The sequence below is a fragment of the Dermacentor albipictus genome, chromosome 1, assembly GCF_038994185.2.
Source record: "Dermacentor albipictus isolate Rhodes 1998 colony chromosome 1, USDA_Dalb.pri_finalv2, whole genome shotgun sequence".
Lineage (NCBI taxonomy): Eukaryota > Metazoa > Arthropoda > Arachnida > Ixodida > Ixodidae > Dermacentor > Dermacentor albipictus.
The window spans coordinates 237,941,849-237,964,600 of NC_091821.1; the positions used below are offsets into that span (position 1 = coordinate 237,941,849).

A 22,752-nucleotide genomic window follows, 5' to 3' on the forward strand; every position below is an offset into this window, starting at 1 on the left:
TTGGGTGCCACTCTTCAGCACACTGACGGAAATGTTTGCTCAACCATTCAGGAATTTTTTTTTTAGGCTCTGTGCAATTTTAGGGCTAAATTCAATATTTTATGCTAAATTGTGACCAATTTATTTGTTATGTTTTTAATCCTTAATTTTTTTTATTCACCCTCCACATGCTTTTTGTTTTTTGGTACTGCACCTATACTAAAGTTCCATGTAATCTTTATATTTAAAGTTATGCAGATCCGATGCACATGTTGGTATCTACTAAAAGCAGTTAATTAAATGCTATAAGCAAAACTAAAATATGCACTGAGCATAACTGTCTTTATTGTGATCCTACATTGCAATGTGTAATCTCATACAATGGGTATGTTTGTACATGACACGTACAGGACACACCTTTAATGCTATGCAATGTTTATGTTTAAGAACTATAAATTGTTCACAAGCTATGCCAAAATGCAGGCAGCAGTTCATGCAAATAAACACTACCATACATCAATGCGGTGATGTCACAAGGATTAAGGCGATGCTTTGTTTGTCGAGGGAATAATGGTGAGGAGAGGTATTCCCAGAGAGAAGTACGATGTTGATCTCGTGCATAATTAAAACAAGTGACATAAAAAGCAGTTAGTACTTGACTATTATTTGCCTATTTCATTCCAGCTTCTGTGGCCAAATGTAAACTGGCATGCCCACATGTGCTTTTGAGTAAATATACTCTCATGTACACATGCTGCGTAGCGTGATGCATGTGGCAATCATCCAAAAGAGCTACTGGTGTTGGCATGAGAGAAGTATGCGTGTGGTTGTGGCCTAATGGTTAGCACTAGGCTGTTGAGCAGGAATTAAGGTAGAAGTTTGGCAATTCCATCTTTGGGCATGCATTTCCTTCACTTTCTGTGGGTGAGCTATTCGGCAGGACAGTAGCAGCAACACCCAACAGCCATAGTTGCCAGAGTCTAGGAGGGTTCACCTAGAAGACTTTTTTTGCTATACTAATTTAGCCAATTCTACAAAATTCCGTACATGTAGGCATTGATTACTGTAACCATAAGCGACTACAGTACATCGTTGATATGATACTGTTTCGTACAATTTCCCAGCACTAGCAATCGTGATAGACAAAAAAAAAAAAAGGAGACCCAATACAATTATGCTTTTTAACGGTTAATATGCTCCCCGAAAACACAATTTTTCGGCACCAACGTTCAGTACATCGCCAAACTGCGGTCATATGATATGTTTTCCGGCTGCCAGGTCACAAGTGAACAAGACGCAAGGCACCTATGTTTGAGAGCAGTAGGTGCCCATGCACAGCTTTTCTGCAGCTGGCCAGTATTCGCTGGCTCCCGTCACTTTAAAATGCTGGCACACACTCAGTTTCCTCTTCTGGTACTAGCAAATCTCGCGGGTTGTGGCATGCACTCTATTGTGATAAGCCTTTACACCCATCTGTTTCACAACGCACAAATCCAAATGCACCATCGTTCCAGCTGCTGAAGAATGCGCAAAGCGAGAGTCATGTTTCGCTGTGGCAGCATCGTACACCAGCATCGCCCACAAGCTCGATTTCGTTTGCTGTGGCCATGAAGAAGCTGCTGGCTCAGGCCGAATGCGAGAAGTGCAAACGTCAGCGTGTCGAAGCCACACGCGCCAGTATCTTGTGCCGCAACATTTCATGCAACGCTTCACATTTTGTAGATGTCAACCATAATAGAGTCTGTAAAATCTTGGATCTCGGATTGTACGTTTTCCTAGTTAGAATGTTTTCCCAAAAAACGTATGAACGAGGTTCTAGTACTGCTTTTCTGAAAGTACTTCCACAAATTCCTGCAAATGAACATGGCCAGGTACACTGACCAACTTAATACCACATGCAATTGCAACATATGTGCTAAAGTTATTTGAAAGCGATGTTTACCTAGCGAAACTCGGCTAACCATGCAGGGCTTACTGGCAATCTTCACCCATTTTCTGATTGCTGCTACTTCTATTAATTTCGCATGCAAGAATGATGTTCTCTTACTTTAGATGTCACTAGCTATCCCACAAACATCTGTAATGTGCAACAAGCTTTATATTCATTCATGCAATGTTAAGAAAATGGGATTTTAATGTTATTTTTTAATGAGCACTGAAAGGCTATTAGGTACATTGCTTACATTGTTCCTTTGCAGGTAATTTTTCCCTACTGTCAATCGCACTGCAGACTTGCATGTAAAAAAAAAAAAAAAACACGGTAAACTAGGCGGATTCAGGCACCAAGCAACTTTTATTTTGTTCAGTGGACAGAGTACCAAAATGCAACACTTTACTTTGTTTACTAGGCAGAGTTAACTGCCTTGCAATGCAAGAACGAAAGTGCTTGCAAAGAAGAGACTGCTTCCATGTCAATATACAGACACATAACATTCTAGGTAAAAGTGTATTAAATAAAACTTGGACAATAGTGTGCATTCACAGGAAGTATACGTGGAAATGATTGCTCAAAACATTTGTAACACAGAGATAAGACAGGGCAGCTTAACCCTTCTTGTAACCTAAATGAGTATCGCCAGCCATATCCAGGAATGGATGTAAAGTACATAAAAACACAAAAAAAGCTGCTAAAGGCACTCCATAGTGTATAAAGTCGTAACTAGTGTCCTGTTCAGTGGCTCAAGACATAAAACAAGTGACATAAAAAGCAGTTAGTCTACTCAACTATAACAACATAGTCTGCACCACACATTGCTGAATATACAAAAGCTCTGTAACATAACGCTTGCTACAACTTAGGCTTAGTAAAATACGCACATTCTGAAAAGTTTAGGTGTTGGGTATAAAGGGTTAGCGTTACACTTGTAACGTGCACACAATTCATCCCCAATTTTAATTATGTACACAACCTTTATATAATATTTATGTATATACAGATGTACATGCCAGAAAAAATTAAATATTTCTAACAAAGGAAGACTTGTAGACCTACTACAGAACACAGTAAAAATATATATATATATATATATATATGTATATATATATAAAAATAACACTCGAGAGAGGCCAGCAACCAAACTCAGCAATTTTATCTGTGCATGCAAAAACATAGGTGAAACAACAAAGTGCAGAAAGAGTTCCTTGAGACGCTGACCTATCAGGAAAAACCTCTGCACAAAACATGGCAACTCAGGTTCCTGTCGCCACCTAACAGAGCACATGAGCCAATGGAGGCAGGGTTACTGTGCAGCTCTTGTAAGTGAAGGAAACAGCTTTCATCAAATGGGATAGCACTATTCAGAATCTGCAGTAGGGGCTCTGGGCAGGAACAGGAAGGATTGGTGGGAACTACTGTGCACTTATAAAAAAAAAAAAAAAAGACTGGGCACACATGCAAACCTATGACTGTGTCAATGTGCTGATGAACCACAAGAATGCCAGCACACTTCATGCCCTTACAGCACTCCCAGGAGGTCCCACATCAAACTGTGTTAAGGCACACACTACAAGAAACCCAAGGTTATGCCTTTTTGTCATTTGGCACAAGCCATAGAGAACCAGGCACAAACAAGTGCAAGAGGGGAGGGGGGAGCACACATGTACATTTCCTGGTGCCTGGACATGATATTGCACTGCCACAGAAAGAAAAAAAGAAAAGGAAATAAAGGGGGAAGGGGACACCCAGAATGGGGAAACGTCCCGGGACAATGGTGCTCCAAGGGAAAAAACGAAAGATTAAGGGCCTAAAGTTGGCCATTCAATCCATCCGGTGAAGGCTTCCTAGTGCTGTCCTCATCCCATGAGTGGCGGCCCAACTCAGTTGTGTGGCGGCCCAGCTCAGCCGTGTGGCGACCCAACTCAGCTGTGTAGCGGCCACGGCCTGTGCCACTTGTGTTGAAACGGTGAGGCCGGCCTCCACCCCCATATCCACCCCGGCCACCGCCACGATCTGAACCTCCATAGCGTGTGTCATCTGGCCGGCGGCCACGGCCACCACGCGAGTAGTTGCCTGAACGAGAGCCACCAGGGGAAGAGCCAGTGTAGGTACTGCGGTGGCTATTGGTGTACACCTTGGCGGAACGGCCATCTGAGGGACGACTATAGCCGCCAGTGCCCTGCGAGAGAGACAAGCACTTTATCAAGAGGCCCAATCATCAACACCGAAATGTTCAATTTCCTTCTACATTTAACAATGGGGCATTGCATTCTGAAGCTACACCCGAGTTAACAGACTTCTCCCAGTGCATGCAAAGAGTGCCAGTAACGCTGTGAATGTCAGTGGCAAACGTGCAGTAGGGCCCTGGTTGTAAAAACACAGCCACCGTCAGGCCTTGGCGTGGTGAAGTTGCACAGTGCAATGCTTGGTGCTAGTGTCACCACATGGATGCATGTACCTTCTTTTTTTCTGTGAACCTCCACAATCTTATAATAAAAATTCTTATATAACCTGCACCCCGACTTTACTGTCAAATTTCTTGAATTTTCGGTGTGCGTTATACACGGTGTGTGTACTGTGTACACAGTGTAAACCGAAATTTGTGCACAAGTGTTCCAACATGCGCAATTTTTTCGCATGACCGCACGCGTGCGGTGCGGCTTGCTGTGCGGGGCGGCTCGAACCTAAATCAGCTTTTACTCATTGCTGATTGCTGATAATGGCTCGTGGTGACATTTTCCCTCATGAACACAGCATGTTTTTTCCCGCCTGAAGCGACATAGATTATGTAATTTCACGGCTCCTGTGTGGCTTACACGCAGTCGTAATGCCGAGACCATGATGTCAGAGACCTTTGCAAAATGGCAGCATGCTGCAGTAGTTTCGAATGTTTATGCTTCCTGCCAACTAGAATATTTCGCTCTTTTGTACCGAATACAGTCATGTCTTGCTGGCAGTAAAATATATCACAAGCTCTCTAATAAAATATAGTGGCTGCGCTTGCAGTCTCAAAATGACAGATGATCGGAACTAGGCGCAGTTTTGAAAGAACTACATGACACTGCATGTATTTCATTCTTTAGATGGACGTTCCTAATGGAAGTTTGCAGCTAGGTGCGGGAATGCAGCAGGAAGAAAAATGACAATGAAAATCTAGTTTTCGGACCAAAGTGCTTCAGAATTGCAACTAATGATGCCATCTTCAATGTGGCTAATTTTTGAGCGTTATTAAGGGCGAGTGTGTAACGAATTACTGATATAAGAACCACTTTTCACAGCTCTGTTGAGCTAGTTATAAATGTGTTCGAGTGTATATGCACAAGTAAAAATGAACAAGATGTGACAATCAATGGGCACATATATCTATGTGCCATCAGTGCTGTCTGTGCCATGTGCTGAAACAAGTTTTCAGAAGCATAACTCCAGGATCCGTTACCTGTAATAAACGAAGATGGCTACGATATCCATCCAGGTTTACGACAGCTCTTTCGCTTGGTGCTGTGCTAAAGTTTCTAGTCTGTGGCGTAGAGTCGAGGTGTTTTGTCGAAGCCGAAAGGAGTCCTTGCTGCCGATCACCTTAGTCTGATCGGTCTTGCGTATTTCAGCGATGAAACCGCGGCAATCATTGCGCTGCGCATGCAAACGTCTGGCCTGTCTAGCGCACCACATCAGTCTTTTTTTTAAAGCCAAGGAGCCTTTCAAGCAAGCCGGAGGTGAACGAAGGGAAGTATTTGCCGATGAAAGGTGCAAGAACTTGTTCGCGGTGTTGTTCCACTGCTACAGATACTATACTTGACCATTTTCGAGCTTCATAGCCAACTCTGAACTGTGACTCATGATGCACTATATCACATAGCATCCCACAACATATAGGCACTAGCGTCTGTTCTGCTTTCACAAGGTAAATACGGATACTGTGCACTGATATAACAAAGCTAAAAACTGTTAAGTTACCTGGTCAGTATGTCTTCGGATAAAAACAACTGAGCATCCGTTTGCGAGTCGGGGTGCACCCTTCTCTTTATAGTTAGCTGATCCGTGTGATAAGGTAGTCTGCGTCTGACTGGAACTTGTTCGTGCTCGGTAAAATGTGAGAAGTAAATAACAACCAATTGGACCAAATCGCGTTTCTTCGAATAGGTTTCCAAAATATGGTGAGGGTTTTCGTTTGAGAAAGGTCGCTTTTATTAGTGTAAATGCATGACTTGGAAACAAACTGAACCAATTATAATCGAATTTGGTAGCGTGCACAGCGTCTGAAAGCAAACTAGCGGCGCTGCGCCCAGGCCAAATGCTCCCAATATGAAACAAGCGCTGTTTGCAGTTGCTTCTAAATTTCTCGCGAGAAAATAAGGTGACAACTCACCACATTGAAAGACAAAACAGCATTTTCTGCTTAGCATGCAATCAAAATGATATGTTGCCTCGCGGCATAACATGTGTCATGATCACCTTCAGACTTTCTGAGCTAGTTATTGTTACTGTTACCAGTGCCTGCAGACAAGTATGTTAGTGAGAATATTCCTGCTGCTTAAGGCATTAGTAACAGTAATGCTGGGGCAGAAAACTAAACTAACCAAACTAAACAAGACTTAAATGTGCACCACTAATTTATTAAAGCACATGCCTAAACGAAGTACACTCCGCGATTTGAAATGCCAGCAACATATTTAAAATATACAAAATGAAAGCAATGGTCTATTCGCTGGGAATACAGGAGTCATCTCGAGAGAAGTGTTTTCAAACAAACCACCTCAACGTCAGTCACCTTTTCCCCAAATGCGCAAGTTTCTTATCCATGTTGCTCTCTGTTGAGTGTCGTCGGCTACTTTCGGGAAACAACTAAACGCTGTCCTTCCACTGCAATGACACACATAATTGTACACAGCAAAATTCTATATCTGTTTCTTTTTTTCTGTTTCAGGCTTTTGTGTGGCTGCATCACGACAATTTGAGAACTACGAGGCAATGTTACAGCGCACGCTGTAATGTGAAAACCTGCAGCTGAGCCTAGATTGGCTGGTTCTCGTATGGCCGCTAGGTGGCGAGCATTTAGGTGGAGTTGCGAATAGGCTGATGCATGAGCTACTGGCATGTTTTTAGGTATTTGGAAGCGCAAGCGCTTTGCCACAAAGATGTGCATATGTTACTATAATATATTCACCAGTGCTACACAAAAGGGAATCCCCTCAAGTTATCACGTTTTACCACACATCACACGGATCCTGAAAAAACAATTTGAATTTTCTGTTGTATATATTGTTGATGCCCTTAACGACATCAATTCAGTGCTCTGACAACACATATTAACAAGAAATATTGCCCTTCTCAAGTTGAAAGCAGCAATGGGAGGCAGCAAACATTGGGCACAGTGACATTACCATGCAACGAATTCTGTACAAAAGCACATTTTGTTTGTTTGCATGACGATGGCTGATAGTTCTAGACGATGTTTATCTTGCATATTGATTAAGATGACCTTGTGTAATGGGAGACAAGGTAGATTCACGTTGATGCAATGCAAATGTTTCTTCAAAGACCAGTTATTTTTGCCTTTGCACCATGAAACTGCGCAAATCTGCGGTAAACATTCGCTTTTGAAGAGCAATAAAACTTGCTCTATTATCTACAGACGTGACATTCTTATGAAATCACCATATGCTGGCTTAAAGGAACCATGCACATGGTAAAAACAATGCGTTATTGTGCCATATTTTCTAAGCACTGTTTGTAAGTGCTGACACTTTCGAAAATTGCAATACCAGAAATTCTGGTCACAGGAATTTAGACAAGCACCACTCTTATGCAAGGAGATCTGGCCGGCTGAAAATTTTTTGCCAGTTTGAGTCCGCTCCTCTAGCGTGACAGATGGGCAGGGCGATTGCAGTGGCCTCACGCTGCTTGCAAACAGGGGGAGGTCTATAGAGAGGGCTCAAGACAAAATTTGACATGGTGTTCTTTAGTTGCAACAAAGTGCCTATGTGCCTTGCATTTCCACCCCAATTTAAATTAAATGCAAGCTGCTATTATTGCGAATAAACCTTGCAGTCTAGTGCTCACTTTAACAAAAGAAGCCCCTTAACTTTCGTATCAAATAATCACATAATATACCCATAATTCAAAACATTTTTTTTTATAGGGCAGCAGGACATTGCCATCATATTATGCTGCTGACCAGAATACTACATGCTTTGCTTAGCAACGGCACTTGCAATACAATGTACTTTCAAAAGGCTGTGCCTGTGAACAACTTTTGTATTTGCATGTACCAACACTGGGACAGCAATGCTGTCATGCAACATGCTTTCTTCAGCAATAGCAAGCACAATGTAATGGCAGTTTCAAGGCAGTATGCCACAAAATTTAGGTTTTTGCCAAACACCATGCCAACCTTTCTACTTGTCAGCTACGCACCATGCCTTCATGAAAGGAAACACACAAGCGCGCAAGTCTGTGCTTCATGCTGGTGCTGCCTGCAGGTGGCTGGGAAAGGCTCTAACCTGCTAGAGGCATCTTCCGACAGCCGGAAGAACGACGAATTCCAAGCCACGGCCAAGGTAGAGTACAAAAAAGCTCAAAATGGTACCAGTAGTTGCCTCTAGCACAAGTAAAACTTGTTGCAGCTACTCAGAAGCGGCACCGTAAGCTGCTGCTGCAGATCACAGGACATGCACTCCCATGTCTCATTTCAAAAAGGTGGTGTGTGTACGTTGTTTGTTTGCTGCACCAAATGCTAGTTTTTTAGCATCAAGACCACTGCGTTTAGTGTTATCCTATTCCCAGCTGTCTTGAGCTCAGACTTACCGCTATGATGCCAGGGAAAACATGGGGAAGGCGGGAGATGAAAATTCAAGACGATAAGCAAAAGGAGAACAAAGTGAAAGCTGGAGCCAACGTTTCCACAAGTGGAGTTGTCTCTTTCAAGGCGACATATGCTTTCCTCGGCACAGCATATATAGGTACGGTTCTTCTAAAGAGGAAAGAGGGATAAGGCAGGTGAGCGAGGAAACAAACGAGTGTGTTAGTGACGAGGGTGTAGAATTAAAAAGAGAGGTGTGCTATTCAATGTCAAAGGAGGAATGTGAGGTAGTGTCGTGTGTTAGCCGGTTGATGTGTCACTGTAGGTTCCCTTTTTGGTGGAAGGGGCCAAGATGACGAGATGGGAAGGAAAGAATTATGTGCTCTGTTGGAGGTCAGTTGCCAGTGGTCAGATGCCAGTGCCATACCTGCCTACTCTCCCAATTTGTCTGGGAGACTCCCAAATTCCGAACAATCCTCCAGAATGTACAGATATAGCCATAAATCTCCACCAAAACTGCCCCAACCTCACCATAAAATCATGCAGCCCAGTTGTATCGTCATTGCAATTATGCACTACGTAGTAATAGCTGCAGCTAGATTTAAATCCAAGCCATTTGTGTGTAGGCACTGCAGGCCAAACTCGATTCGCTTGATCGAGACATGCATTGAGGAGTGTGCATAATGGACTCACGGGAAGCTTTAGCTCCGGGGCAACTCTGACACCACCTATTCATATACATCTAAAATGCAGAAGTGCTTTTATGACGCAACCTCCGGACCGATTTCAGTGACACTTGTTGCATTTAAGAGAGAAAGTTAAACTTTAATGACTGTAGGATGCAGAATTTTGATTCAGGCCCTGAATTTTTGCAAATTTCGAAAAATTGGCAAGGTTAAAAAAAATTTGAAAAAGAAGCACAAGGCTTACAAATCTAATTGTACCAAAAACAGATATTGCAACTCTGTAAACTGCATCCATTAGAGCATCTTAAGCGGAATAATTTGATTTAGCAATTTATATGCTGTGTGAATCCATTGTAACGTTTACGAGGGTTTTTCAAGAGTCCTACTCGCATATTAGTGGTTTATTTGAGAGAGATGCATAATACATCACTTTTGTCCACTTTAGATGTATTATTAGATGCAGTTTACAGAATTGTGACAGTTCTGATTTACACAGTCGTAAACTTCACGTTTGTTTAATAAAAATGTGAAATTTCCAACAATTTTTATAAAAAGGTTAATGGCTTAAATCAAAATTTTACATGCAACGGCCACTAGATTTAAACTTCTTTTAAATGCAACAAGCCTCATCAAATTTGGTGCATTGGTTGCTGAGAAAGAAAGATTTCTCAGTTTCCATTTATTTATATTGATACCCCAGAGTTAAAGCTTCCTTTTTAAGTCAGCTTCGCCGCCATACAGCTTCGTTATGCGGTGAAGCACATTTTTTTTAATGACGACACATATAAATACCTAAAAAAAATTTTTTATCACAATGGGCAAAACACCGAGAATAAGCTTAATCATTGAAAAGAAAAAAATACTTTGCCATAACTTTTTCAGCATAGGGGGGAAACAACAAACTGAAAACGAAATGGGCTTCACCCCAAGCCACCTGTGGCTTTGTTTGGAATTTGTACCGACAGCTCTCATCACATGTGAACCATAAGTATACATTTATATTGCTTTACATCATGTGCATGACACTACTGCACCCAGAGATCTTGCATCAGTCTGTCTCCTCTAACCATGCTTTCAAATCCTGTGTTCCTGCTCAACGTCAACAAAGGACACTTGCTGCTGGTCATTCAGTGTTGGCCAAAGACATTTAGAAAGAAACTTTATGCTCAATACTGAAACTCGGCATGAAAAAAAATTTGTTGTCTAGTATGTTGTAGTCTAGTCTAGTAGTCTAGTCTAGTAGTCTAGTGTGTTGCCTGTAGGCAACACTCGTCAATAAAGGGCTATAAGAAGCATACTTAAGCTGACTTAGGAGAACCGGCCATAATAAAACACATATTAGACCTATGCCTCACATGCATTATTCACCGCATGTCTCGACTTGAAGTGAACTCAGGCCGACATTGCCCTAAACACAAATGGCTTGGTTTTCAATCTGGCTTGGGCTAGCTAATTAGCATATAATGGCAATTACAATGTGGCTGTGATGCATAATGCAGATGCCTTGTGTGTGTTCTTTTTCACAGTGGGGTTGGGGCAGTTTTTCAAGATATTTATGGCCATCCGCGCACAATTGAAAGGATTGGTTGGAATTCGGGAGTCTCCTGGTCAAATCGGGAGAGTTGGTAGGCTTGCATGCGACTGCCACCACCTCTTTCGGTGACATGAAGTCTCCTTTTTTATGTCTGAAGCCATGCTGCGCTTGCCATGCATATTGATCAGATCAAATAAAAAATGCTGCAATTAATTATTCATGTCAGTTTCGAGAAATTGAGACTTTATATCATGATTACAGAGCCAACAGCTACTTAAAAAGTTAGTACTACTTGGACCACACTTCAGTTATGGAGCAAAATAAGCTGCTGCACACGAGTTTTTATATATAAGGTTATCAAGTGAAGAAGTACAGATAAAAAAAGAAGGAAGGAAGGATGGAACAGTATTGCCATATCTTATGTCTTACTCCACATACACAAGAAGTGCTAGAATGGATGGAAATTGCAGAAGTCTGATGAATGTCATGAAAGATGCCAAGGGGAAATTCCTTTCATTGTGCGTGTCTTGATTTATAATAATTCACCATTTTATCTAATTTTTGGTGACAAATGCCAGACGTAAACAATTGTCAGTAAAGTCTTTTTCAGCAGGAAGCTCAAGAAAATTCAGTTGGCACCTTACTGAAGCATTTGTCATCAGTGCAAAGAGACTTATGTGTCATACACTGGTGTTGATGAACATCATACTCGGCTGCTAGAGGCAATGACAAAACTTAAGCCTGTTTCGAAAAATGAAAAGCAATACACAAGTAGACTGAGAAACAGTTGCACATGGTGCACTTTGGTAATCAAATAATTCCAATGAAACTGAACAATCATGCCACTTTTCTCCAGAGTTCTTTAAAGGGTGCCTCACCAGGTCTGGCCATTTTGAGTTGACAAGCGTAGAGCACACAATGTGTGATAATGATCGCGTCTACAAAGTATTATATCTTTATGCACAGCGAAAAGGTCTGAAAATTCAAACCGAATGCCATTTTCTTTTCTCCTCACGGAAACCGCACTCCAAGCTGGAGAATGACATACACGTGCTGATGCACCTGCGTACACGTGTTTGTGCTGTGAACTCGGTCGTGGCGACACGTAACTTCCGAGAGTTATTCAGGGCAACATCTATTATTTGTGTGATCTGTTGCTTGAGTTGATGAATTGAAATTTGGAGAAATAATAAAATGCACAAATGGAATGTCTGTGTGTTTTTTGTTTTACTTCGCACCAAAGCAAGAGAGAAGCACTTCTGCTTCGTCTGCTTATTCCCACAGTCATGCAGTCATGTGCGCAGGTTCCGTAACTATGCCATGTTCTACCGTGTTCCAGCGTGTGATCATGCTCTGCGATCCGCTTGTTCTGCCTCACTATTCGTGTAGCACTGAAGTATACTGCTAGTCATGTGTCCTTGCGCACAGCGCACAAAATCGTGTGCTGCATGAAACGAGACAATCACAACAGCTGGTGCGCAACGCCGGAAAAGAGAGAGAGAGAGAGAGGTGGGGGGGTGGGGGGGAGGAGAAGAAGAAGGCAGGGCCCCCATGACCTGGCTCACGCGATCTTCGAGGTCCGGTATGGGAGAACGCAGGAAAGGAATTTCGCTTGCGGAAGCTAGACGGAGCAAGTGGAGAGAGTGTCTAATTTGTCAGTGAAGCTTGCCTCTTGAAATCATGGGCTCACGGCACTGAAATATTTCCATCTCGGCTATTAATGAGCTGATTTGAACATTTTTTGTGGCAGAACGCTCCATTGAGGACATGTAACAACTTCCAGTATATAACCGAAGTTTGCTTGGTGAGGGGCCCTTTAACATAGCTGCTCTTTATTTTTTTTCTTTTAATGCCACCGGGTGACTATTAATTAAACAATGGACGGCAGGAAAGGCTAATTCATTTGAAAAAGTAATAATTAAGCTGGAAGATTAGCCACACACAGCAAGGTGTGTACATAACTCTATGTTCATTAATTTACATGCATTTGGCACCACATTGTGGAAGCTCTACAGCATATATTGTCACAAGCAAGTTAACAATGGTGGTAGGAAATAAGTATATTAAAAGCAGTGCTAGCATTTAATAAATATTAAATAGAGAAGTAGACAGGTATACATTGATATGATAAACTGAAAAGATTGATGGCATGCCTTTTGTTAATACAGTGAACTTCAAAGGACCCAAGGAAATAGTGCACTTAACTGAAAGTTCACTAAGCTGAATAGTCACTAGAATATGGAACAGCACAGGGCACAGCAGACATTAAGTCAAAAGTGTGAAATGCAATTCATGAAGTTATGTACATCAATCTATACGAAGTGTGTAACAGTTACGTTGCTGCCTATATCATTTTGGAAAAAAAAAACTAATTTTCATTTGCACTGGTGCTCTTAAAGTGCAAGAAGTAACAAAGCAGTCCAAAGAGTCCATGTTTCTGTGCATTCCTCTGGCACAGCTTGTTGCTGAGACATGAAGTCTCGAAAATTTCCAAGGCATCCTACAGCCTTGCCTAGAATTACAGGATTTGAATCTGCCTCTGCCTTGCATCTTCGTCGTCGCACTCTTTTTCTTCGGGACAAACACTGGAAACAATTTCCGGATCTAATAGTTCAGCATAGGTAACCAGCTCACGGTCACACTGCACATAGTCTTCAAACGAAGTGTTGCTGTCAATATCCAGCTGGTGACAGACCTGTCCACATCCCGGGGTCTATCACCACATTGTGCTGTTCTGCACTCTCGCTTTTACCGCACAGAGGGGAAGGCAGGATTTATGCCAGCAGTTTCTAATTGCAGCCGGTGTTACTGTTACGCCGCTGTAGGGGTACCTTGGAGGTGGTGAGCACCAGCTACGCTGGCGTTGCTGAGTGCAAAACTTCGCTGAACTGATTTTAAAAATGAGCCCGGGTCCACTGATCAAGTTCGCTCAACTGAAATATTCACTATTCAGAAATTTGTTTAGCTGAAAGATTTTTGCATAGAATACATAGGAAAATCGCTAGCAATTTTCTAAACGTTCATTCTTCTGAAATATTCATTAAACCGACATTTGTACAACTGAGAGTTTACCGTATTTTGTATGCATCTGGAGTAATCCATGCTGCAATCAGTTCTTTTGTTTGGACAGTGCAAGACCACTGATAAGAGATATACCACGGAAACTGACAACAACAAAAAGATCAAGGCCACTTTGAATTTGTCTTGCTGAGTATTGTTCAACTTGTTGACTACACTGTGAGTAATGACATGGCCGTTGCTGGACAAGTCTGCTGAAATAGCGGAGGTACACTCAATCGGAATAAGCACTTTTGAAATGAAGAGAGCATGAGAAGATGCCATAGTATAGCGCTGAACTACCTGAATGCCCCACATCAATTACATGGACTGAGAAAAAACGGAAGTGTCTATACAGGTTCCATGCAGGAAAAAAATAAAGAAAGCTTATAATCTACTAAATGAAAATGAAGGTATGTTTTCACAGTAAGAATTTGTAAATAGATTTCAATGGTCTGTTGTCTTCTTTGGTGTTTCAACCTAAATTTGGGCCTTTTGTTCCATCCCATGAAATAATTATGATCTATGAACAGCGTCTCACTGTAACTGAACCAGAACGTGATTTCGCAATGTGATCCTTACTGTCCTTCAGAAGTGTCTACCACGGCCAATATACATTTGAAGTATACTTTCACTGTACATAATCATAAAAGCATGCAGCTGTGCAAATGGTGTTTTTCCATGAGAAAGAAGCTGGACTTTTCATGCCTTGGCTCAATGCAGGGCCTTGTCTAATAAAAGAATGGCACCTATTCAAAGCTGCTAAGCTATCTCAGAGTAATGCTTGTTGGTCAGCCTCAGCATACCAACAGGCTGCTGATGAATACGCGCATGTCTTGAAAATTGCCAAAAATAAGTTCTTACACAGGAATTTTCCATCCATGCCTCAAAACCATAAAAATTTTGGTACACTTTCAATTCTTAAAACAGCCACATTGCGCTCATTAATGACAACGGCAACAGTATTTCTGCAGGCCAGTGTCCAATTTTACTGAATGAAATTTTTTTTGAAGCATTTTCCTGTAACAAAAAACTTTCCCTCCAAATTTACAACTTTACGGCTACACTGAAATGCTTCCAGTCCTTACAAAATATGATGGTGTTGTGAATCTTACTAGGTCACTAATACCGTCCTCGGCACCAAGTTGTGACAACATAAGTTCAAAGTTGGTAAGAAGCACTGTCTGTTGCTCATCTCTCATACTAACAAAGGTTTTCCAACAATCACTCAATGTCTACTAATTTACGTGCCTATAAGCTAAATCACGTCCCATTAGACAGTGCGCAATTCCATAAATACCTTGGCATTCACATTAGTAATAATCTAACATGGAATATCCATATATGTTGTTAACAATGCTAATCGAATGTTAGGATACCTCTGCCACGGCCGCTGGATAAAAAAAAAGGGTGTGGCCTGCTGCGTCAGGCAGGCTGCAATGGGAGCAAACGTTACAGCTGTAGTTGCATTCTCGGCCGCTTGACTGGGCCGAACGGGGCTAGGTGCAGGGGCTGGGACTAGGGGTGTGCGAATATTCGAAATTTCGAATACGAATTGAATATTTTCCTTATTCGAAGCGTATTTGATTCGAGTAATGCATATTCGGAAATTCCCGAACATTTGAGGACGGCCGAATAATGGTAGAAACAGTGAATATTCAGATAGACTGCAAGTAATTGAGCAATTAACGAATTATATGCTTGCTACACATTCTCCTAAGAACATGTTTGTTCACTAAGAACTTCGCATGATTCGCTCATTATATGTAGGCTCTGTTTCAGTCTATCTGCATAATGCCCGTGAGACATGATCACTATCGGTTTCTTTTTTACCAAGCTTTATTCCAGGACTCTTTCATAACGATATATGACTTACTTTCGTGTTCTGTAAGTATACGCAAGAAAATATGTATTGTACATATATTTGTATATATGTAAAATATGAGTTTATGGAATGATTTTGACAATCTAGTGATGAACACCGAGAAGACACATTCGGCATCTGGCCCTCAGAGGGAAGAGACAGCCCATGCGGGAAAGCCACTTCTGGAAAGAGGCAAGGATCCTTGTGAGTGGTGGCAGTCCATTGGCGGCTTCAAGTACCCGCTTTTAAGTGCGCTCGCCCAGAAGTATTTGGCCATCCTTGCCACCTTCCTAGTGAAAGAGTCTTTTCTACAGGTGGAAATGTTGTCACAATGCATAGAGAGCGCTTACTTTCTGAATATGTTAAGCAGTTAATTTTCCTTCACAATAAACTGTAACAAGGACATTACCTGACTGAGAGCATTACCTGAATGCATTACCTATAATCAGTGCCTCTTAAACCTGAAGCAGCCTTGTAAAATGCAATATTATTCTTAAAAGGGTATCAAAGCTTTTGTAACCTCGTTTTAAACTTTTTTAATACTAGACACATATTCGATATTCGATTCGATATTTGAAGACAGTTTTTTGCCTTATTCGTATTTGATTTGTATTCGAAAATTTCAATATTCGCACACCCCTAGCTGGGACGCATCGGGCGACGGCATTCCAAGCACGTTTCTGACCTATTTTCTATGCCGATACGAGACAAATAGTCCCGACTAGTGGCGCCGTGGCAGTGGATGACCGTTTTCTACACACGCGACGGCCCAAACTTTTTTTAAATCCAGCAGCAGTGCCTCTGCCAAATCACCTTTTGCCGTTAAATTAAGCGTGTACAAAACAGTGGTTCGCACAAATCCAGAATCTGCTGCATAAGTCTGAAATTCATGTCACACTAATTTAGTACACTCTCTTGAAATGATCTAGAATATGAGGCCTGTCTCCAAAGTTCATGCAGCGAGTCAGCAAAAAAGCAGGAGAGGGTGCATTGTTGCACCTCTCTCTCTTACACGAAAGGATCCAGTTGACCTCTAGTATGAGCCAGCCGATGGCAGAATGACAAGACAGAATTTGATGAATGCACTTTTTTTGCAACTCATTTTAAGTCTTGTTGCAGAAAACCTATGGAAAGGCAGCCCTAAAGGAAAGAACTGTGTCCATAGGGTCAAAGTGTTATCGGAAAGGCCGTAAAGACCAGTAAAGATCCCAAGGACGATGCAAGATCAGCATGTCCCTCCTCCTACATGTAGTGTAAGGATGAAAATATTGATCATGTGCGTCCTCTTTTGCTCAATGACTGCCGAACGACTGACAGAATGATATCAGAAGCACTTGGTATGGGAAAGTCATCCGTTCACCAGATTCTGACTGAAAATATGGAAATGAAAAGGGTTTGTGTCAAGATGGGGCCAAGGTTTTGACAAAAAGAATGTTGCATTGACTGCAATGCTCGAGATGACAGCGATGAATTCTTGCAAAGGGTCCTCACCAGCGATCTTGGATTTACACATACACCATCAAGCTGAAGTAGCGGAGGAAGGAGTGGAAAGAAAAAAAAAAATCAAATGAGCCAAGGCAAAATAAAACAGCGCAGATGAACAAAGAAAATAATCCGTCATGTTGATTGAGTTTTTTGACTGCCATAGAATTGCGAACCACGAATTGACACCTGAAGGTCAAACTGTCAATACAGCCCGCAACAGGGAAGCTATGAAGCACTCAAAAAATAGCGTGTGCCGCATGCGACCAAATTTGTCGAAAGAGGTGCAGTGGATTATGCATCACAATAATGCTCCTGCTAACTGTATTGATAGTGCACAAGTTTTTGGCAGGCAATTTCGTCACTGTGCTTGAACACCTTCCCTACTTGCCAGATTTAGACCCCTGGTAATTTTTTTTGTTCCCCCAAGTGCAAACTGGTGCTCTGGGGGCAGCATTCAGTATGTGGATGTGATGACGATTCAAAAGGAAGCAGCGTTGCCACTGCAGCACTTAATAGAAGACGTCAAAGGCTGCTTCCATTAATGGAAGAACGGGAACCAGTGTATTGTGTCTAATGGGGAGTATTTTGAAGGTAATGATATTGATGCATCTGAAAGCTCGTGAAATACTTTTTTTTTTATATGTACAGCACAATCTGTTCGGACATGCATTTATAACCTGGCCCATTTGATCTCTAATTATAACCAAAGCTGCAAGCATCACATTAATGAAAAGGTCTCTTGAACTACCTTCCCAAGTTTCAAAAAGTAAAATTTTATCACTAAACCGCCTTCACAAAGGTTTTTATCATCCTGATCTGTGCGATTATCTAGCGCTTGTTACATTTCACAGGTCAGCACTACAATTTGTCGAACCAATTTATTCCTGTAGTCCAGCTTACCGCACACATCTAAAGATTGGAAGTGCCTTCACGAACTATTATGACAATTCGAGATAATAACAAATTTGTTATGTTAGCATTAGCTGATACCATGTAACACTTATCTTACTTAAGGAAAAATGAGACATCCACCCAATCGTAGCAACTGCTACAAAGGAAACCCATGCGGGTTCCTCGAAAGAAAAGCCTCGCAGCTGAAGAAAAATTTGTCCTGGTCCAGAACTCGAACCCGGGACCACCGCGTTTCCGAGGCAGCCGCTCCACCATCTCAGCTAACAAGGCGGCTAGCAGATGGCAGGGTGTAATTTTAGTGCAATTTATTTTGTCTGCTGTATCTACTTGTACCTAACATTCTAAAATTTGGAAAAATATTGTGGATTCTTCTAAAAACTTATTCCTTGTATTGTATAACTCACCAACGCTCCCCTCTGTAATGTCTGTTAACCCCAAAAATATATTAATTAAAAAAAAGAAATGCGTGATACACAAAAAGAAGTAAAAGTAAAATCCAAGATACCTCGAACTTTCTTCCTCTGTACTCCTCTTCTTTCATTGTATCGTAAGAATCTGAAAAAAAAAAAAACAAAGTAAACAGCACCATGTCTCGCCAACACACCCTTTGGTTAGGGAAGCCAGTCAGGCTACGAGGATAACATCGAAATTACTATGGTAACAAACACAAGCACCTGTGTACATCCTGATGAGTGGGCAGTCAAGGTTAATCTTTAAAATACGTACAACACATGGAATGTTTGCTGGTGTCTTTAACCATGAGTTTCCAACAAACCTTGACTCTGATTATTGCTGTTTTGTTTCTACAAATTAAATTGGCTTCTTTCTTGAGCAGTTTTTATAATAATTCTAGGTCATGCTGGCATACGTGGAACCACTTAAATGCATTGACAATGACCAACAATGACACCACCCTCCATTAACTATATAAATAAAAAAAAATGTCCATAAGTGTCGGCCGAAGAAAATGAAGTACTAGTGAAAAAAAAAAAATACATGTGTGTGTGTGTGTGTGTGTGTGTATATATATACCGCAGGTGAGTTTCCCCTCCTGCAGCAAGTTGTTTTTTCATCCACTTTCATTTCCATTAATTTATCCTTTCCCCTATGTTGTCCTTGGTGTCAGTGTTTGTTGGCTTCTTATATGACAAATAAAAATCTGGCCCCTTGGTTAAAACCCCCTTTCTTCTCGTTTATTAAATAATGAGGGTCTCGAATCTGGCAACATTGATGCCTTCAGGTAGCATGTGTGAGTTTCTTGACCAGTTGCCTTCACCCAAAAAAGATCACGTTCTCGTGACGCCTGCGGCAGAAAGGACGTTCCACGTTCACCGCCAAGGTCTGCGAGTGGTGGCACTGGCTAACAGTCCCAGGGTTCTGCTAGGAAACAAATACCCAAGAAAGTGGATGTTGAAACGGCGCCGCAGTAGCTCAATTGGTAGAGCATCGTACGCGAAATGCGAAAGTTGTGGGATCGTTCCCTACCTGCGGCAAGTTGTTTCTTCATCCACTTTCATTTCCATTAATTTATCCTTTATTTATTTCCTTTATTAAGCACAAGCAATTTCCCCTATGTTGTCCTTAGTGTCAGTGTTTGTTGGCTTTTTATGATATGACAAATTAAAATCTGGCCCCTTGGCTAAAACCCCCTTTCTACTCATTATATATATATATATATATATATGCCAACCGTTTATTCGGTCCTCACGGGGACTGCGGAAATGTCCGAATAAACAAGTGTCCGAAAAAGCAGATTAAGAAAAAAAAAAAAGAATATTTTATTTCCACGCACTTAGGTTGCAGTGATCCAACGTGGCACACGGAAACATCGTGTCAAGTGTCTAATGGCGCTGACAGTGCCCGTGCAGAGTGCACTTGGCAATGCCGGCAAGCGGGTGCCAGGAGGCCTTAGATTTGTCGGCTTCCGGTGTGCTCTCTACCGACACCAAAAATGTTCTGCTGAGACCTGCGCAATGATTGCATTGCGATTCTGGACACCGCCTCATTTGACAGTTTCACAGGTGCTTACACTGCTGTACTGACATGTGCAGAATTCGACGACGGCGAGATCATTCGTCAGGTTTCTGCTGCACCGCTGGATGATGACTCCGAGTCAGAAGATGACGCACCATGTGCTACGTTGCCGTCGCATGCAGAGCGTGTACAAGTAGTGACTGTGCTTTCAGCCGCCTATAGTGACCGTACGACCCTCTCCGAGATTCAGGCTTATCTGATTGCACATAAACGGAACAGCGTGCAACGGCGCATTCCCGATTTCTTCAAGCTTACTGCCGAGCCCAAATAAGTACGTGGACATAAAGGATTTCTTTTTTTTTTTCTTCACCTGCTTTTTCGGATACCTGTTTATTCGGACATTTTCTCAGTCCCTGTGAGGTCCGAATAAATGGTTGGCGACTGCAAAGGGAAATGAAAGTGGATGAAAAAACTGGCCGCTGTTGTGCCATAACACATGCCTGTCATCGAGGTGACGGGAGCTGCCATACTACGTGCACCATGTGCATATCAGCAAGGCGACGGGAGCTCCCACTTCTCCACGATGAATCAAGAATTCGACACGGGAGGCGACTTCCAAGAAGCGCCCAGCCATCTTCGCGACGAATCAAGAATTCGACGCGGGCGACGTCATCACCCTGCCCCGCCTGGTTCTTGTCAACGAGAAGTCGCCAAACTGGTTCCTGCCGACGAGGAGTCGCCGAAGGGATTTATGAAAGAACCGGCCCATTGTGAGAGGAGAGAGTCGCTTCCAGCCGCCCAGTCGGTCTGATGCGCTCTTACTGCTACCTGTACACTTTCGTCCACTATCTGTAAATATTGCATTATGTTTTTCATTTCTTCTTCGTCGGCAGAAGGAGTCCGTCTTTCGTAGTCCACCCCGAAGTCACAACACCGCAGATGAGATATGAACACATGTCTTTGCATTAAGCTTGTGTTGATCTTACCAATTGAGCTATTTCATTGCCGATTTCCATCCACTTTCTGGGATATTTAGATTTATCTACTAGAACTAAGCCTCGGAGCGTTAGTCTTTATACCACTCATGATCTTGGTGGTGGATGTGAAACATCCCTTCTGCTGGAGGCGTCATGTCCATGTGAACTCTTTTTTTGGGTGAGGGCAACTGGTCAATAAACCCACATAGGCTACCTCAAGGCTGGATTTGAGATCCTCGCTATGTAATGAACGGTAAGGAAGGAAACAGAGGGGCCCAATTTTTATTAGTCATATCATAAGAAGCCAACAAACAATAACATGAAGGACAGCTTAGGGTAAATTACATGTATAGCAAAAGCTCGTTAAACCATATCCACTTAAACAGTATTTTCGTTTTAAATGTCGTAAAGTCAAATCCCCGACTCGGCGCCCATTGAACATAATGTGTTTTGTATCCTCATAAACCGCATCAGCTTACTGCGTACGCATCGGTTAAAACGTAGCGTTTCCACTTTTCGTCGCGCAAACACGGCAGTGCGTCGTCTCCATCAGGCGGTCCGGCAGAACAACAAGCCTCAGAGATCAGAACAGCCTCCAAGCGCCCTGTGCGTCTGCGTGTGAAGCCACATCAACATCAACATCATTTTGGCGCCGTGCCAGAGAGTGTTGTGGCGTCGTGCAAGCAAGGGCTCGCGTCATGCCGAAGCTCCGATCAAAAAGACTCTGGGTGCTCAGCATAGAAGAAAAATTTGACATCGTCCATGCTATCGAACGTGACAGGAAGAAGTTGGTACTGGCATGCGACAGGGATCTGCTGTTGACTACGGTGTGTGGCATTTGGAATGCGAAGAAATTGCTCGGCAGCGCTGCTGCAACCGCAAAGAGATGTCGACTACGAGGCTCCACTTTTTGTCATCTTTGCCTCTGCTATTCCAAAGTGCCGACTAGCGACAGTGATGAGGACGACATGGAGAGCGACAGCACGGGCGATTCAGGCCCGACAGTGGCAGAAGCTGCACATTACGTCGGCCTCATGAATGCAATCGTCGCGATGAGAACAGCACCCGGCAATGAAAAATGCGCGCTGGGACTTCTGCAGCCCTACCACACGCGTGCACGGAGAATACGTAACGCCTACAAGGAATCTGCCATGCGAGTGTTTGCCGAGAAGAGGGGGCTGGCTGAAAATCTGGCATGCAGCTTCAGTAAGATTGAGGCCGCTGTCGTCGTACTAGGCCGCCGCAGCATCAAACAAAAACACTTTTGTCGCGCGAAGTGAATAAATACTGCATGTTTTATTCCCCGTTTCATCGCGCTCTCTCCAAGTTCCATGTTCCGTTTTCGACAGGTAAGTTAGCGATCTCATGCTATTTCGGTTAAACAGTACTACCGTTTAGTACATACTTTTTTCAAGCTCCGGCCAACTACGGTTTAACGAGGTTCCACTGTAGTTCATAATTTAATTATCGCACATGTAATGCGAACACGTGGACTCGTATCCCACCTGCAACCAGTTGTTTTCATACACTGTTATTTCCATTTATTTAT

At 42.5% G+C, this 22,752-nt stretch overlaps 1 protein-coding gene across 10 annotated transcripts in view; it reads right to left on the reverse strand.

Moving 5' to 3' along the window:
• Nucleotides 1-3,043: 3,043 nt before the first annotated feature.
• LOC135901223 (spermatogenesis-associated serine-rich protein 2-like) overlaps nucleotides 3,044-22,752 on the reverse strand; it is a 57,696-nt gene continuing 37,987 nt past the window's right edge. For all 10 annotated transcript variants that reach the window (XM_065430910.2, XM_065430907.2, XM_065430916.1 and 7 more), the window contains 2 exons: nucleotides 18,758-18,807; nucleotides 3,044-4,094 (listed from right to left, as the gene is read on the reverse strand). In XM_065430910.2, the coding sequence (XP_065286982.1) occupies nucleotides 3,723-4,094; nucleotides 18,758-18,807 (422 nt within the window). In that variant the 3' untranslated portion in view covers nucleotides 3,044-3,722. The remainder of the gene's footprint in view (nucleotides 4,095-18,757; nucleotides 18,808-22,752) is intronic.